The sequence below is a fragment of the Oncorhynchus masou genome, chromosome 24, assembly GCF_036934945.1.
Source record: "Oncorhynchus masou masou isolate Uvic2021 chromosome 24, UVic_Omas_1.1, whole genome shotgun sequence".
Taxonomy (NCBI): Eukaryota; Metazoa; Chordata; class Actinopteri; order Salmoniformes; family Salmonidae; genus Oncorhynchus; species Oncorhynchus masou.
In genome coordinates this window covers 58,840,615-58,857,842 of record NC_088235.1, presented here as the reverse complement: position 1 = coordinate 58,857,842, position 17,228 = coordinate 58,840,615, and the positions used below count along the sequence as shown (strand labels likewise).

At 43.9% G+C, this 17,228-nt stretch overlaps 1 protein-coding gene across 3 annotated transcripts in view; it reads left to right on the top strand.

The window, feature by feature from the left end:
* The window catches only part of LOC135512388 (glutamate dehydrogenase, mitochondrial-like), a 33,358-nt gene that overhangs the window by 11,559 nt on the left and 4,571 nt on the right, over nt 1–17,228 (top strand). For 2 of the 3 annotated variants that reach the window (XM_064934388.1, XM_064934387.1), the window contains exons 5-9: nt 1,232–1,326; nt 2,660–2,839; nt 3,944–4,081; nt 4,318–4,455; nt 4,664–4,744. In XM_064934388.1, coding sequence (XP_064790460.1) covers nt 1,232–1,326; nt 2,660–2,839; nt 3,944–4,081; nt 4,318–4,455; nt 4,664–4,744 — 632 coding nt within the window. Of the gene's footprint in view, nt 1–1,231; nt 1,327–2,659; nt 2,840–3,943; nt 4,082–4,317; nt 4,456–4,663; nt 4,745–6,395; nt 6,520–7,266; nt 7,359–8,181; nt 8,245–9,172; nt 10,272–17,228 lie in introns of those variants that run through there. The other variant, XM_064934386.1, reaches the window with a different exon arrangement.

Sequence of the window (17,228 nt, the reverse complement as noted above, 5' to 3'; positions counted from 1 at the left end):
GCATACTGTCAGAAGCAGGGTTTCATGAGCCCAAAGTGCATGACACACAAATAGCCACGGTGCGAGAGGGGTTAAACAAAAGGCTTGACAAGGCATGAAGGCAGCTTGACCTTCCAGGAATCACAATGGGAAACCTCTCAGGATGGGAATACAGGGAAAACGGTACACCAGAAATCTAAAACGCAGTAATCAACAAAATATTTTTGGGGGGTTTTGGCATCGCAATTAGAGAAGGAGTTCACATTAACGTCACATTTCCTTGTAACAATTCCCTATCACTCCCGAGGACGTCCGCTTGTTTAAGAGTTATTTTAGGGTTATGCATTCAATGCTTGAAGTGCCTGTGACCTATTAGGGGTTTCTAGCATGACATGTCCACATTGTTTCAAAAGGCAATAATTGCTCTCTTTGTCGCTATTTGTTATCCAAAGCTGTAAATGTGGTCCACATGGTCACTAATCAGCAACGTATCAGACCAGTCCAGAGGAGCCTGTTATTAAAAGGCATCCCCAACATTCTCCCATAGAGGGAGGAGGGGACTGTTTGTATAGCTACATGTTCTAGAATAGACTGACGAGTTTCAGAAGAAAGTCCTTTGTTTCTGGACATTTTGAGCCTGTAATCGAACCCACAAATGCTGATGCTCCAGACACTCAATTGGTCTAAAGGCCGGTTTTATTGCTTCTCAAATCAGAACAACAGTTTTCAGCTGTGCTAACATAATTTCAAAAGGGTTTTCTAATGATCAATTAGCCTTTTAAAATGATTAACTTGGATTAGCTAACACAATGTGCCATTGGAACACAGGAGTGAATGTTGCTGATAATGGGCCTTTGTAGATATTCCATTCAAAATCTTCCGTTTCCAGCTACAATAGTAATTTACAACATTAACAATGTCTACTCTATATTTCTGATCAATTCAATGTTGTTTTAATGGACAAGGACATTTCTATGTGACCCCAAACTTTTGAAAGGTAGTGTGTGTGTGCTTAAGGGGTGTGTAACCCTGCATGGCAACCATATCCTCTGGCACTGTGTCTTCCGTACACTGCCATAGCTTCAAAGTGGGCCATGAGTGCCACTATTGTTTCACAGCAATATATTTAGATGGCTCTGCATGTTTCAGTATGAGTTTGTTGGTGTATTGGTTGTTTCTTCTTTACTGAAGCCATTTTAGTTATCCTGTAAGTTTACTTTAAAATTACATTATTTTGTCTTTCTCCTGTCAGGACCTGGCATTGATGTCCCTGCCCCTGACATGAGCACTGGAGAGAGGGAGATGTCATGGATCGCTGACACCTATGCCAACACCATGGGCCACCATGTATGTGTTCCCTGTATAAACTCACTGCCCTCTCCAACAATAGACATTGAGTTTCCCCCAGAACTTCCTATCAACTAAGTTAAATGGCTTTTAACAATTACTGTAAACCAGTGAAATGAAGGAAATCTCGGACGCCGCTCCAGAATCTTCCATCAATGTTCAATTGGATTGAGACATTAAACCACCTATGCTCCTTTCAAAGTCACCGAGATCTCCTCGACTAGCAACTGGACATTTTTATACATGACCCTAAGCATGATGGGATGTTAACTGCCTAATTAACTCAAGAATCACACTTATGTGGAATAACCTGCATTCAACATACTTTGTATCCCTCACTTTCTCAAGTGTTTGCTTTATTTAGGCTAGTATATACGTAACTTTCTCAGGTGTTCCTCTGCTTTGCATATTTTATCACCATTAATCTGTTCATGTCTTATCACCCTGATAACGAAGCGATTGTTACACAACCGCAGACCACAAAGCTGAGCATATCTGTGTACGGTTGCTAAGTTGTGATTATTCTGTTTGCACACGAGCCATCCCTATTGTCTTTGCTGAGTAAACATCTCCACTATGTCACTGTTTGTTTGCTTTTGTTGATTAGCATTTTTCCAGGGATTTCTGCTGGCCTCGTAACCCCCGCTCCTTGGCTCCAGATAGTATTCTGAGATCCATTTCCAATCGCCCTGGCGGTAGAGGAAGTGCTTTGACTTTCCATAAACTGACACTTCTACCAGTATTTTCTTGTCATAAAGACTACTGTTCCAGTTCTAATGACAGCATTTCGAAAGACGAAGCTCAACCAGTCTCTTGCTGTATTGCATCCTCATATATGTTTTGTTGATTGTCAGGGAGCACTCCAAAAGGTAAAGCATTTCAACTGTACACTCCAACTTCTACCCTATAGCGTAGTCATAGAAGTTGGTCTCAGTCTAAAAACAGCACTATGAAGAGACGTGTGCTCTTGTGCTGTCTAGGATTAGGCTTATCACAGTTTGAGGACAGGACAGTGCTGTGGACGATACCAGTGTTGTGATATTTTGTTAGTATCGTGGCAAGGAAATTAAACGCGAAGCGGATTTAACTTCTTTAAGAAAACCGAGATTTGTTTCTGAGTCAAATATTTATTTAGTGGAGTCTTGCTAGATCCTTATCTTTTCCCCTTGAAAGATTTGTCTTCAATAGATCCCAACATATGTTGTCTACACTGTCCAGAGTACCTAATACAAGGTTTACAAAATATGTATAATAAAATGGCCGACTGAGGAATTTTGGTGAAGTTGCTAATTCCACCACTAACCAACCACACGCTCCTCTCCTCTGTGTCCAGGACATCAACGCCCATGCCTGTGTGACTGGTAAGCCCATCAGCCAGGGGGGCATCCACGGCAGGATCTCAGCCACCGGGCGTGGAGTATTCCACGGCATCGAGAACTTCATCAACGAGACGGCCTACATGACCCAGTTGGGCCTGAGCCCCGGCTTCGCCGACAAGACCTTTGTCATCCAGGTACACAGACACGGCACTTATTGATTAGGAATGGCATTTCATTAAGCGTCTTTCCTCAGGTTTCAAAGCAATAAGAGGTTTGGCTCTGCACCTAACAATGTCTTCTGTTATGGCAGCGCTGTTTAATGCAAGGGATGCATCTACTGCAGCACTGCTTATATGTATACAGAATGACTGTACCTTTTGGCACTGAGACCAAGCATTAAGCCTTTATGTTCCACATATAGATTCCCTCCCTCATGTTGACAAGATATCAGCTGTACCTGATTCAGTGAAAAATTGTCCAGAGAATCAATTCCTCTGTTCTGCAGCCTTCTAATGTAATTATGGGAAATGTCATTAGGAAAACATCTTGGAGGCAAGATTTAATTCGACCCAGATGCCTTTAAAAAAAATGTGTCTGTAATCTAACGCATCCTTATCCCTTGAAATCCATACCTAACGAGCATGTTTCTGCTCGCCTGGAAAGACCGGGGGGAGGGAGTGCCGTCAGTAATCTAGGTTGCTGACTTGTGTCTTTGTATTGGCCGCTGCTGTAGTGGAGCTGCCTATTTTCCTCATGTCATAAATAATTGATATCTGAGTGATGTATGAATATGTTCCGGATGTTTAAAGGTATTGGAATATCCACTCTGCTTGGTTGTCATCAGATCAAGCACAACATGTATTTTCGTTTTGGTTAGAGGTAGCAACATTCGAGGCTACTATTGGATGGAACCCACGAGGTCGGTATAATGACAAACAGACGGGATAATGACTCGTTAGCAAGGTGTTCCATTTGGATGTGTAGGGGACTGTCCTCCCTCCTACAGTAGAACACATTGCTACTGCTAATTAACAATCTCTACTGATTACTGTGTCCTCATTAGCGTTAGCGAACAATAAACTCATTGGACCAGAAGACGCTACATGACATGTTTACTGTGCCAACCGAGCATGTGTCTCATGAACAAGAACATAAACGTAAATGGACATTTGGTGAAAACAAGCGGAACAGGCTTAGCAACGCGTGAATTATCTACCACAGGGCACCCAGGTCGGAACCTTGTTGGCCCATTTTCTCTCTTATTCTGAAGCGTGTCATTCTTCTTCCTCTTCTCCCAGGGTTTCGGTAACGTGGGCATGCACTCCATGCGTTACCTGCACCGTTTCGGTGCCAAGTGTGTCGGTGTTGGAGAGATGGATGGAAGCATCTGGAACCCCAATGGCATCGACCCCAAGGAGCTGGAGGACTACAAGCTGGTCAGTACACGACTCCTAGCTACGGTCAATAGCCTGCAGGTCGCCCGACCTCTGGCTGTTCCCTGTCCTTGTGGGGAGCACAGTGGAGCGTACTGTCTAAGGCTACCACCTAGAGGACGTACAGTGTCCCTACACTCTGAAAGTCCCCCACAGCCATCTGAGACGGATGACAAGTGGTACTGTCTACTTTATCTCTCTATGTCTCATTCTCTCTCGTCTCTCCTCCTTCTCACCAGCAACACGGCACCATCGTGGGCTTTCCCAACTCTACACCGTACGAAGGCAGCATCCTGGAGGCCGACTGTGACATCCTGATCCCCGCCGCCAGCGAGAAGCAGCTGACCAGGAACAATGCGCACAAAATCAAAGCCAAGGTCAGACCAGCATTGGGCGATGTGCAACGATTCCACATGAATGTGTTTGTTCCAGTCAGTTTGACCGAGCAGGCTAATTGGGGGGTGTTTAGTCATGTTTATGTAAGTTATGTAAAACGTACACAATCATCACTAACAGTAAAAACACATTTGTGGAGAGCTGGATTCTGTATGTTGATAGTATTTAAATTCTCTGTGTTTGTTCCAGATCATTGCTGAGGGAGCCAACGGCCCCACCACTCCGGACGCTGACAAGATCTTCCTGGAGAGGAATATCATGGTGATTCCGGTAAGAGGCTGCATTCATATTTCAGACTGCATATGAATTAATTATCCATTTATCCACTTGTGTAGTTGGGAAATATTTATCATGTTTGTATATTTATTTATACCTCTAATGCAACCCGTAATAAGACTGTAATGTGTATGCTAACAAATTCTATTAAGTTAATTATCTGACTCCATAAAGATGATTTAGCAATGTGCAAGAGACTAGTTGAGTTAAAGTATTAGAAAGGTCTGGGAATGGAATTCTAAAGGCTAATTGATTTAATTACATTGTAAAATGAATGAATTCACATACAAGGCTTAAAGGGATACTTTGAGATTTTGTCATTGAGGCCCTTTATCTACTTCCCCAGGGTTAGATGAACTCGTGGATACCATGTGCTAGCAGTTTGAAGGGAGTTGCTAACTAGCTCTAAAGCAATTGCGAACTAGCGTCAGCGCAGTGACTGGAAGTCTATGGGTATCTGCTAGCATGCTAGGAGATACCCAGTTTTCAGCTTGCAAAAGGGGTTTCTGATGATCAATTAGCATTCTTAAAATGATAAACTTGGATTAGCTAACACAACGTGCCATTGGAACACAGGAGTGATGGTTGCTGATAATGGGCCTCTGTACGCCTGTGTAGATCAGCCATTTCCAGCTACAATAGTCATTTACAACCTTAACAATGTCTGCACTGTGTTTCTGATCAATTCGATGTTATTTAAATGGACAAAGAATGTGCTTTTCTTTCAAAAACAAGGACATTTATAAGTGACCCCAAACTTTTGAACGGAAGTGTAGATACAGGGCCTCATTGCCAAAATCCCGACATATCCCTTTAAGTTACAAGGCATTACTAATATTTCAAAGCATTATTCAAGGCATAAGAGGGAGAGAACGAGACAAAGAATCCATTGCTTGTGTCTTAGCTCATGGGAGAGGGAGACGTCATAGCCTGAAAAGCCACGCCCCAGGTATCCCTGGGGTGGCGAGAGAAAGAGGGCGAGTGTTCCTGACCTGCGCTGGTGAGATACAAAGAGAGACACAATGAAGCGAAAGACCCTTTTTATAACCCTTTGAATATGTTTATATTTAAATCTGAGTTGTTAACTCAACAGTAATCCTATTGGTCAACTTCCAATCAGATAGCAGACCTACAGGATGTTTTCACAACAGAACCTACTGCGTCACAGAGATGTGAGAAAATGGGGAATGGCAAGAGTAACACGGAGAATGCTGAATTCTTGAGACGACAAGCCCTCTTACGTAGAGTTGATAAGAGTCACTTCAGGGGCTGGCCTGCCCCACACCTGTAGCAGGTTCCATTAGATTCTGTTGGCCCTGGAGACGTAGATATTTTTAGAGTCGGTTTCACAGACCAAGATCAACAACAGAAAAATAGCCTGGAAGTAGGCCAGATTCTGACTTGTTAAATCTACATGAAGACTGGGATTTCAGGAACATTGAGTTGGATTGCATACCTCTGGGTTCCAGAGTCTGACTCTACTTCTTTGAGTGGAGATGAATCATAGTCCAGGGATATTTTAAGACAATGCATACAATAACAATTATCATACATTTAGATTAGAAATCAATGTAGTGCGGATAGTTGCTTCATCTGTCTCTGTGACTTCACAGCTCTTGATTCGCCCTCTCTCTTGTTTATTTAGGACATGTACCTGAATGCTGGTGGAGTGACTGTCTCCTACTTTGAGTGGCTGAAGAACCTGAACCATGTCAGCTACGGTAGACTGACCTTCAAGTACGAGAGGGACTCCAACTACCACCTGCTCAGTAAGTCTGACATTTCTCTACCTGTAGCAAGTTCAGCCTGCTCTCTGTTATGTCACAAAGATGGATGTTGTTGATCTTGTATTATACTAAAGTGTAAATCTTTAATTACTTCCCCATGTCAACGGGGAGATTTGTTAGAATGGGAATGAGAACTATTAGAAATGTCAAACCCGAGGCTGATTAAACACAATGTTGTTTTTTTACAGCTGTGACTCATGTTGCACATAAAAAATGTATTGGACTGCAGAGTAGACACACACACGCACAGCACACAGAGTACAGCCCCTCCTCTGTGCCTGCTGAGCGAGAACATTATTGTCAGTCACTTTGTCGGGTTTCCAGGAAGAGGTGGATGCTGACTGTCTGCAGGCCTTGTCTAACACTCGCCCTCTTTCTCTCTTCCCGGTCTGAGTGGGTGGGATGGTTTCTGAATATTTCAGAAGCTGAAGCCATTCCCTAGTCTCACGAGAGTGGAAAGACTGGGCAGTGTTGGAGACATGGAAAAGAGCTCAGAATAGATACGGCTGTGAATTGCCAAACCCATAACGTTTTTGTAGAAAGGGAACATTTATATCATATTATTAATGCAGGTGAACTAACTATAAAATGACCTAAAATTTAAGATTTATGAGCTGTATCCTTCATGATGGTTCAATGAGGATTTAGTCAGATTCATATCCATATTCACTACAACATAATATACATCATCTAGTCATATACATATGAACTGTCTGTGGTCTCCCTCAGTGTCCGTCCAGGAGAGTCTGGAGAGGAAGTTTGGGAAGCATGGAGGAGCCATCCCTGTGGTCCCTACCTCTGAGTTCCAGGCCAGGATCGCTGTGAGTACAACCCTCCCCACACTGGCCTTTCTATGATTGTGGATTACTCTTCCTTCAATCAAACAATACCCCTAATATTTTATTAAGATATGATATACACTATATATACAAAAGTATGTGGATACCCATTCAAATTGGTGGATTTTGGTGGAAATTTGGCTATTTCGGTCACACTCATTGATGGCAGGTGTATAAAGTTGAGCACACAACCATGCAATCTCCATAGACAAACATTGGCTGTAGAATGGCCTTACTGGAGAGCTCTGTGACCCTCAACGTGGCACCTTTCCAACAAGTCAGTTGGTCAAAATTCTGCCCTGCTAGAGCTGCCCCGGTCAACTGTAAGTGCTGTTATTGTGATGTGAAAATGTCCAGGAGCAACCGGCTCAACCGCAAAGTGGTAGGCCACACAAGCTCACAGAACAGGGCTGCTGAAGTGCGTAGAGCGTAAAAATCGTCTGTCCTTGGTTGCAACACTCTACATGGCCAAAATGTAGCACTACATGACCAAGAGTATATGGACACCTGCTGGTCAAACATCTCATTCCAGAATCATGGCGGTGAGCTCTACATCACTCCAGCCTACACTTGGCATTGCGCATGGTGCCCTTTGGCTTGTGTGCGGCTGCTCGGCCATGGAAAACCATTTCATGAATCTCCCGACAAACAGCTTTTGTGCTGACGTTGCTTCCAGATGCAGTTTGGAACTCTGTATATCACAGTTAAGCAGCATTTTTCCAGAGATGAGTAAGGGTTTAGTTTAGTGGGCTAAATGTGAGCTCTGAGCCCTATTTTCAATGTATTTTTCTCTGTTTGGTTCCAGGGAGCTTCAGAGAAGGACATTGTGCACTCAGGACTGGCCTACACCATGGAGAGGTCTGCCAGGGTAAGAGGCTGATTGCTTAAACATGATTATCTGGGCTAAATGGTTCCTCATAGGTCCAGGGACAGGGGTTTTATTCAAAGGAAATGCTGTGTTAATCCAACACAAGGTCCTGAGGCATCCCATTACTCCTGTTCGGGGAAATGAAGTCTTGAAAGTTGAAGTCATGCTTCAACGGTCCAGTGACAAGTTCCATTTCTGTTTTACACATCTCATTACCCAAACAGCACTAAGCTCATATTGCCTTTTCACTGCTATCTTGCCACCATTTTTTTTGTTCCTCATTCAAGCTCATAAAATAAATCGCTCTCGAACATGGTACACACACACACACACACACACACACACACCCACATCCACACACACACACACACAGCCACAGCCACAGCCACATCCTCTCTCACCGGTTTGCTGTGCGTGCGAGCAGTGGTAACTGGAGCAGCCAGGGCTTTGTTAGTCTCTCATCATTGCTAAGGCCCAGCACTGATGCCAGAGAGAGCAGAGATAGGATGAAGATTCAGACCGTTACCCTGCTCCCCTCTACCATTAACACACTATCTATCCCACAAACACTGATGACTTTAATGTCACGTCTGACTGAGGATCCAGCCTTTGTGGAATGACATCCCCCTGCATCATATGGGGTTGCCTATAGCATCTCCCAGGAAATGTCGTACTCTGTGCAGACATACTGCATGAGAGTCTGCTGGTTTGTTACTTGCTTATTGCTCCCTGGGGGTTATTTCTTTAAAAGTACACATAGAGATGCTTTATTATCCTGTGGAAATGGATCACTGCATTGATAATGGAACAATAGTGGTGTATTGCTGTAGGTAAGAAATGGAGGATGGGAAAATAATGATTACTTGAAGGACACGGAGATGAATATCTTGGTTGAGTTTATATTCTTTGTTTTCTCTCCCCTTTTTAGCAAATCATGCGCACCGCTAACAAGTACAACCTGGGCCTTGACCTGAGGACGGCAGCGTACGTCAACGCTATCGAGAAGGTCTTCAAGGTGTACAACGAGGCTGGTGTTACCTTCACATAGGCGGCTCCTCACCACCCCACCCGCCTCCTGTCTGTCCGTCCACCAGAGCAGACCCAGCCCCCCCCCCCCCCCCAACAATCACACAACATATCAGGTGTTTACATTTTACACATGACCATTAGCTTTACTCGTTGTATATGTAAAACCAGCCAAGCAATATGCACATTCTTTTGCGTTCTCATGTCTTCAAGAGAACCCGTGTTCTAGCTTGCCTTAAATCCAGTAGGGCTGTTCTGACGCTACTGTGTCTATGGTCATTTTTTTCCCTTTACTGTAGAAACCTCATCTATTTTCTCAGTCATTCTATGGACTCCAACCCATTTATTCCTGTTACTATATTCTTATGCCAGTAAACACCAAAACTTCTGGTCTACAGCTTTCATGGGATACTGCTTTTATGAATCAGTGTTGTGCTTTTTCAGCATCTGTTATGGATCTACAGACAGATTTGAGTAAGTTAGTCAATATAATAGAATGTAAAGCGTATCAGATACACACTTAAAGCCTTAATTGCACCAGTTTCTCCTGTGGTGAAATGGAGCAAATGTTTACCTAAATGGAGAAAGTTCTTACCTACACCAGAATGTTCTTTCTATTTAAAGTCTCCCAATAAGACTTCAGTGCGATTATAAAGCAGTGCACAACGTGTGCTTCTACACTATTCAAGATGATATCATAAAATACATTTGTTACAAATACAGACTTATTATATGTTTGTAAGTAGGTTGGCACAACACTAAAATGCTGAATTCCAGAAGATTGTTCTGTTCACCTTTTCGAAGCCTTTGTTCTAAACCTGAACGCTTTGTTTTGCCTCAGAATTTGACCCATTTCAGAATGGTTTCTGTGCTGAAGGCTACTGGAAGGGGAGATGGGAGGGAATATGTGAGACAGGCCTTGATTGACTGCTTTGGGATTCTATGTAAGAGAATTTGTACTGCCTTTTCATTGATACAGAATTAAACTTTAAATTGCTCAATTGTTTTTATTTAATGTATTCATTGATTCAAACCAGAAACCATGATTCCCCATGGGGTATGTAAAGATTTTTCCATTGAGGTAAATTCTGCTTATTTTGTATACCAATGGCTAGGTATTGTTTGCATAATCCCCACTAACAATTTCATCCAACAGTAGCCTACTCAACAGACTTTTGAAATAAACATTTTGATTTATTTTTCAAATATAATACTCAACATTACACAATGTAGCATAGTGATAATAATAGATTATGACGGTAAAATAATATATTCTTCATAGGCTATAACCAGAGGTCTGTCAGATTGACTGACAATGAGAGGAAGAGAAACCGCTTCAAAGTCTGACTCAGCCGAAGAGACTTTTCCCAAATGACAGCACTTGGTCTGCGGCGCTGTTGTCCTTAGATTTGTCGTCACTCTCACCAGACATCTCTCCTGCAATTTCTCCCAGTGTGTCTGTCAGGTCTGAAGGATAAGCAGTGTTTAGCAGAATTGTAGAATTTATAAATAAACATGACCATAGGTTGCAAGGCTACAGATGGAGCTCAACATGAATTATTGTCTAAACAGCAGCAGCAAAAACTGCTGCAAAGCTTAAATCAGACAATATATTTACATTTGAGGCATTTTGTAGAATATATTGTGTTGAGCTGCATGAGGCAAATGGTGGTCACACCAGATACTGACTGGTTTTCTGATTCACATCCCTACCTTAAAAAAAATACAAATATTCATCCACCTTGGCGTTTTTCCTATTTGTTGCATTACAACCTGCAATTTAAATTGATTTTTATTTTTGGATTTCATGAGACATGATGTCCCAGATGTGCTCAATTGGATTCAGGTCTGGGGAACGGGCAGACCAGTCCATAGCATCAATGCCTTCCTCTTGCAGGAACTGCTGACACACTCCAGCCACATGAGGTCGAGCATTGTCTTGCATTAGGAGGAACCCAGGGCCAACCGCACCAGCATATGGTCTCACAAGGGGTCTGAGGATCTCATCTCGGTACCTAATGGCAGTCAGGCTACCTCTGGTGAGCACATGGAGAGCTGTGCGGACGCCCAAAGAAATGCCACCCCACACCATGACTGACCCACCGCCAAACCGGTCATGCTGGAGGATGTTGCAGGCAGCAGAACATTCTCCACGGCGTCTCCAGACTCCAGTCACGTCTGTCACATGTGCTCAGTGTGAACCTGCTTTCATCTGTGAAGAGCACAGGGCGCCAGTGGCGAATTTGCCAATCTTGGTGTTCTCTGGCAAATGCCAAATGTCCTGCACGGTGTTGGGCTGTAAGCACAACCTCCACCTGTGGACGTCGGGCCCTCATACCACCCTCACAGAGTCTGTTTCTGACCGTTTGAGCAGACACATGCACATCTGTGGCCTGCTGAAGGTCATTTTGCAGGGCTCTGGCAGTGCTCCTCCTGCTCCTCCTTGCACAAAGGCGGAGGTAGCGGTCCTGCTGCTGGGTTGTTGCCCTCCTACGGCCTCCTCCACGTCTCCTTATGTACTGGCCTGTCTCCTGGTAGCGCCTCCATGCTATGGACACTACGCTGACAGACACAGCAAACCTTCTTGCCACAGCTCACATTGATGTGCAATCCTGGATGAGCTGCACTACCTGAGCCACTTGTGTGGGTTGTGGACTCCGTCTCATGCTACCACCAGAGTGAAAGCACCGCCAGCATTCAAAAGGGACCAAAACATCAGCCAGGAAGCATAGGAACTGAGAAGTGGTCTGTGGTCACTACCTGCTGAACCACTCCTTTATTGGGGGTGTCTTGCTAATTGCCTATAATTTCCACCTGTTGTCTATTCCATTTGCACAACAGCATGTGAAATTTATTGTCAATCAGTGTTGCTTCCTAAGTGGACAGTTTGATTTCACAGAAGTGTGATTGACTTGGAGTTACATTGTGTTGTTTAAGTGTTCCCTTTATTTTTTTGAGCAGTGTGTATACAGTGGGGCAAAAAAGTATTTAGTCAGCCACCAATTGTGCAAGTTCTCCCACTTAAAAAGATGAGAGGGCCTGTAATTTTCATCATAGGTACACTTCAACTATGACAGACAAAATGAGAAGAAAAAAATCCAGAAAATCACATTGTAGGATTTTTTATGAATTTATTTGCAAATTATGGTGGAAAATAAGTATTTGGTCACCTACAAACAAGCAAGATTTCTGGCTCTCACAGACCTGTAACTTCTTCTTTAAGAGGCTCCTTTGTCCTCCACTCGTTACCTGTGAATAGTTATGAACGCTCAAGTTTTCTGTTTTCTAGTGTTATTACTTGTTTGTTTCACAATTAAAAAGTATTTTGCATCTTCAAAGTGGTAAGCATGTTTTGTAAATCAAATGATACAAACCCCCCAAAATCTAGTTTAATTCCAGGTTGTAAGGCAACCAAATAGGAAAATGCCAAGGGGGTGAATACTTTCACAAGCCACTATCTGTGACCAGCATATCTGTATTCCCTGTCATGTGAAATCCATAGATTATGTCATATTTAATATATTTAAATGGACTGATTCTGAGTTAACTCAACAGTAATCCTATTGGTCAACTTCCAATCAGATAGCAGACCTACAGAATGTTTTCACAACAGAACCTACTGCTTCACAGAGATGTGAGAAAATGGGGAATGGCAAGAGTAACAGGGAGAATGCTGAATTCTTGAGAAGACAAACCCTCTTATGTAGAGTTGATAAGAGTCACTTCAGGGGCTGGCCTGCCCCACACCTGTAGCAGGTTCCATTAGATTCTGTTGGCCCTGGAGACGTAGATATTTTTAGAGTCGGTTTCACAGACCAAGATCAACAACAGAAAAATAGCCTGGAAGTAGGCCAGATTCTGACTTGTTAAATCTACATGAAGACTGGGATTTCAGGAACATTGAGTTGGATTGCATACCTCTGGGTTCCAGAGTCTGACTCTACTTCTTTGAGTGGAGATGAATCATAGTCCAGGGATATTTTAAGACAATGCATACAATAACAATTATCATACATTTAGATTAGAAAGCAATTTAGTGCAGATAGATGCTTCATCTGTCGCTGTGTTACTTACTCTTTGACTTCACATCTCTTGATTGCCTGTACAGTCGTGGCTAAACATTTTGAGAATGACACAAATATTAATTTTCACATTCTGCTGCCTCAGTTTAGATGATGGCAATTTGCAAATTCTCCAAAATGTATTGAAGAGTGATCAGATGAATTGCAATTAATTGCAAAGTCCCTCTTTGCCATGCAAATGAATGGAATCCCATCATTGCTTTGCCCAAAAGGGCTTCACAGGCAAGGATATTGCTGCCAGTAAGATTGCACTTAAACCAACCATTTATCAGATCATCAAGAACTTCAAGAAGAGCGGTTCAATTGTTGTGAAGAAGGCTTCAGGATGCCCAAGAAAGTCCAGCAAGCGCCAGGACCGTCTCCTAAAGTTGATTCAGCTGCGGGATCGGGGCACCACCAGTACAGAGCTTGCTCAGGAATGGCAGCAGGCAGGTGTGAGTGCATCTGCACGCACAGTGAGGTGAAGACTTTTGGAGGATGGCCTGGTGTCAAGAAGGGCAACAAAGAAGCCACATCTCTCCAGGAAAAACATCAGGGACAGACTGATATTCTGCAAAAGGTACAGGGATTGGACTGCTGAGGACTGGGGTAAAGTCATTTTCTCTGACGAATCCCCTTTCGATTGTTTGGGGATTCGGAGAAAAGCTTGTCCGGAGAAGACAAGTTGAGCGCTACCATCAGTCCTGTGTCATGCCAACAGTAAAGCATCCTGAGACCATTCATGTGTGGGGTTGCTTCTCAGCCAAGGGAGTGGGCTCACTCACAATTTTGCCTAAGAACACAGCCATGAATAAAGAATGTTACCAACACATCCTCCGAGAGCAACTTCTCCCAACCATCCAGGAACAGTTTGGTGACGAACAATGCCTTTTCCGGCATGATGGAGCAACTTGCCATAAGGCAAAAGTGATAACTAAGTGGCTCGGGGAACAAAACATCAATATTTTGGGTCCATGGCCAGGAAACTCCCCAGACCTTAATCCCATTGAGAACTTGTGGTCAATCCTCAAGAGGTGGGTGGACAAACAAAAACTCACAAATTCTGACCAACTACAAGCATTGATTATGCCAGAATGGGCTGCCATCAGTCAGGATGTGGCCCAGAAGTTACAGTGCCTTGCGAAAGTATTCGGCCCCCTTGAACTTTGCAACCTTTTGCCACATTTCAGGCTTCAAACATAAAGATATAAAACTGTATTTTTTGTGAAGAATCAACAACAAGTGGGACACAATCATTAAGTGGAATGGCATTTATTGGATATTTCAAACTTTTTTAACAAATCAAAAACTGAAAAATTGGGCGTGCAAAATTATTCAGCCCCCTTAAGTTAATACTTTGTAGCGCCACCTTTTGCTGCGATTACAGCTGTAAGTCGCTTGGGGTATGTCTCTATCAGTTTTGCACATCGAGAGACTGAAATCTTTTCCCATTCCTCCTTGCAAAACAGCTCGAGCTCAGTGAGGTCAAATCAAATCAAATCACATTTTATTTGTCACATACACATGGTTATGTGTATGCCGAGATGTTAATGCGAGTGTAGCGAAATGCTTGTGCTTCTAGTTCCGACAATGCAGTAATAACCAACAAGTAATCTAACTAACAATTCCTAAACTACTGTCTTATACACAGTGTAAGGGGATAAAGAATATGTATATAAGGATATATGAATGAGTGATGGTACAGAGCAGCATAGGCAAGATACAAAGTAGATGGTATGATACATGTATTACATAAGGATGCAGTCGATGTACAGTATATACATATGAGATGAGTATGTAAACAAAGTGGCATAGTTAAAGTGGCTAGTGATACATGTATTACATAAGGATGCAGTCGATGATATAGAGTACAGTATATACGTATGCATATGAGATGAATAATGTAGGGTAAGTAACATTATATAAGGTAGCATTGTTTAAAGGGGCTAGTGATATATTTACATCATTTCCCATCAATTCCCATTATTAAAGTGGCTGGAGTTGAGTCAGTGTCAGTGTGTTGGCAGCAGCCACTCAATGTTAGTGGTGGCTGTTTAACAGTCTGATGGCCTTGAGATAGAAGCTGTTTTTCAGTCTCTCGGTCCCAGCTTTGATGCACCTGTACTGACCTCGCCTTCTGGATGATAGCGGGGTGAACAGGCAGTGGCTCGGGTGATTGATGTCCTTGATGATCTTTATGGCCTTCATGTAACATCGGGTGGTGTAGGTGTCCTGGAGGGCAGGTAGTTTGCCCCCGGTGATGCGTTGTGCAGACCTCACTACCGTCTGGAGAGCCTTACGGTTGAGGGCGGAGCAGTTGCCGTACCAGGCGGTGATACAGCCCGCCAGGATGCTCTCGATTGTGCATCTGTAGAAGTTTGTGAGTGCTTTTGGTGACAAGCCAAATTTCTTCAGCCTCCTGAGGTTGAAGAGGCGCTGCTGCGCCTTCTTCACGATGCTGTCTGTGTGAGTGGACCAATTCAGTTTGTCTGTGATGTGTATGCTGAGGAACTTAAAACTTGCTACTCTCTCCACTACTGTTCCATCGATGTGGATAGGGGGTGTTCCCTCTGCTGTTTCCTGAAGTCCACAATCATCTCCTTAGTTTTGTTGACGTTGAGTGTGAGGTTATTTTCCTGACACCACACTCCGAGGGCCCTCACCTCCTCCCTGTAGGCCGTCTCGTCGTTGTTGGTAATCAAGCCTACCACTGTTGTGTCGTCCGCAAACTTGATGATTGAGTTGGAGGCGTGCGTGGCCACGCAGTCGTGGGTGAACAGGGAGTACAGGAGAGGGCTCAGAACGCACCCTTGTGGGGCCCCAGTGTTGAGGATCAGCGGGGAGGAGATGTTGTTACCTACCCTCACCACCTGGGGGCGGCCCGTCAGGAAGTCCAGTACCCAGTTGCACAGGGCGGGGTCAAGACCCAGGGTCTCGAGCTTGATGACGAGCTTGGAGGGTACTATGATGTTGAATGCCGAGCTGTAGTCGATGAACAGCATTCTCACATAGGTATTTCTCTTGTCCAGATGGGTTAGGGCAGTGTGCAGTGTGGTTGAGATTGCATTGTCTGTGGACCTATTTGGGCGGTAAGCAAATTGGAGTGGGTCTAAGGTGTCAGGTAGGGTGGAGGTGATATGGTCCTTGACTAGTCTCTCAAAGCACTTCATGATGACGGAAGTGAGTGCTACGGGGCGGTAGTCGTTTAGCTCAGTTACCTTAGCTTTCTTGGGAACAGGAACAATGGTGGCCCTCTTGAAGCATGTGGGAACAGCAGACTGGTATAGGGATTGATTGAATATGTCCGTAAACACACCAGCCAGCTGGTCTGCGCATGCTCTGAGGGCGCGGCTGGGGATGCCGTCTGGGCCTGCAGCCTTGCGAGGGTTAACACGTTTAAATGTTTTACTCACCTCGGCTGCAGTGAAGGAGAGACCGCATGTTTCCGTTGCAGGCCGTGTCAGTGGCACTGTATTGTCCTCAAAGCGGGCAAAAAGTTATTTAGTCTGCCTGGGAGCAAGACATCCTTGTCCGTGACTGGGCTGGATTTCTTCCTGTAGTCCGTGATTGACTGTAGACCCTTCCACATGCCTCTTGTGTCTGAGCCGTTGAATTGAGATTCTACTTTGTCTCTGTACTGACGCTTAGCTTGTTTGATAGCCTTACGGACGGAATAGCTGCACTGTTTGTATTCAGTCATGTTACCAGACACCTTGCCCTGATTGAAAGCAGTGGTTTGCGCTTTCAGTTTCACGCGAATGCTGCCATCAATCCACGGTTTCTGGTTAGGGAATGTTTTAATCGTTGCTATGGGAACGACATCTTCAACGCACGTTCTAATGAACTCGCACACCGAATCAGCGTATTCGTCAATGTTGTTATCTGACGCAATACGAA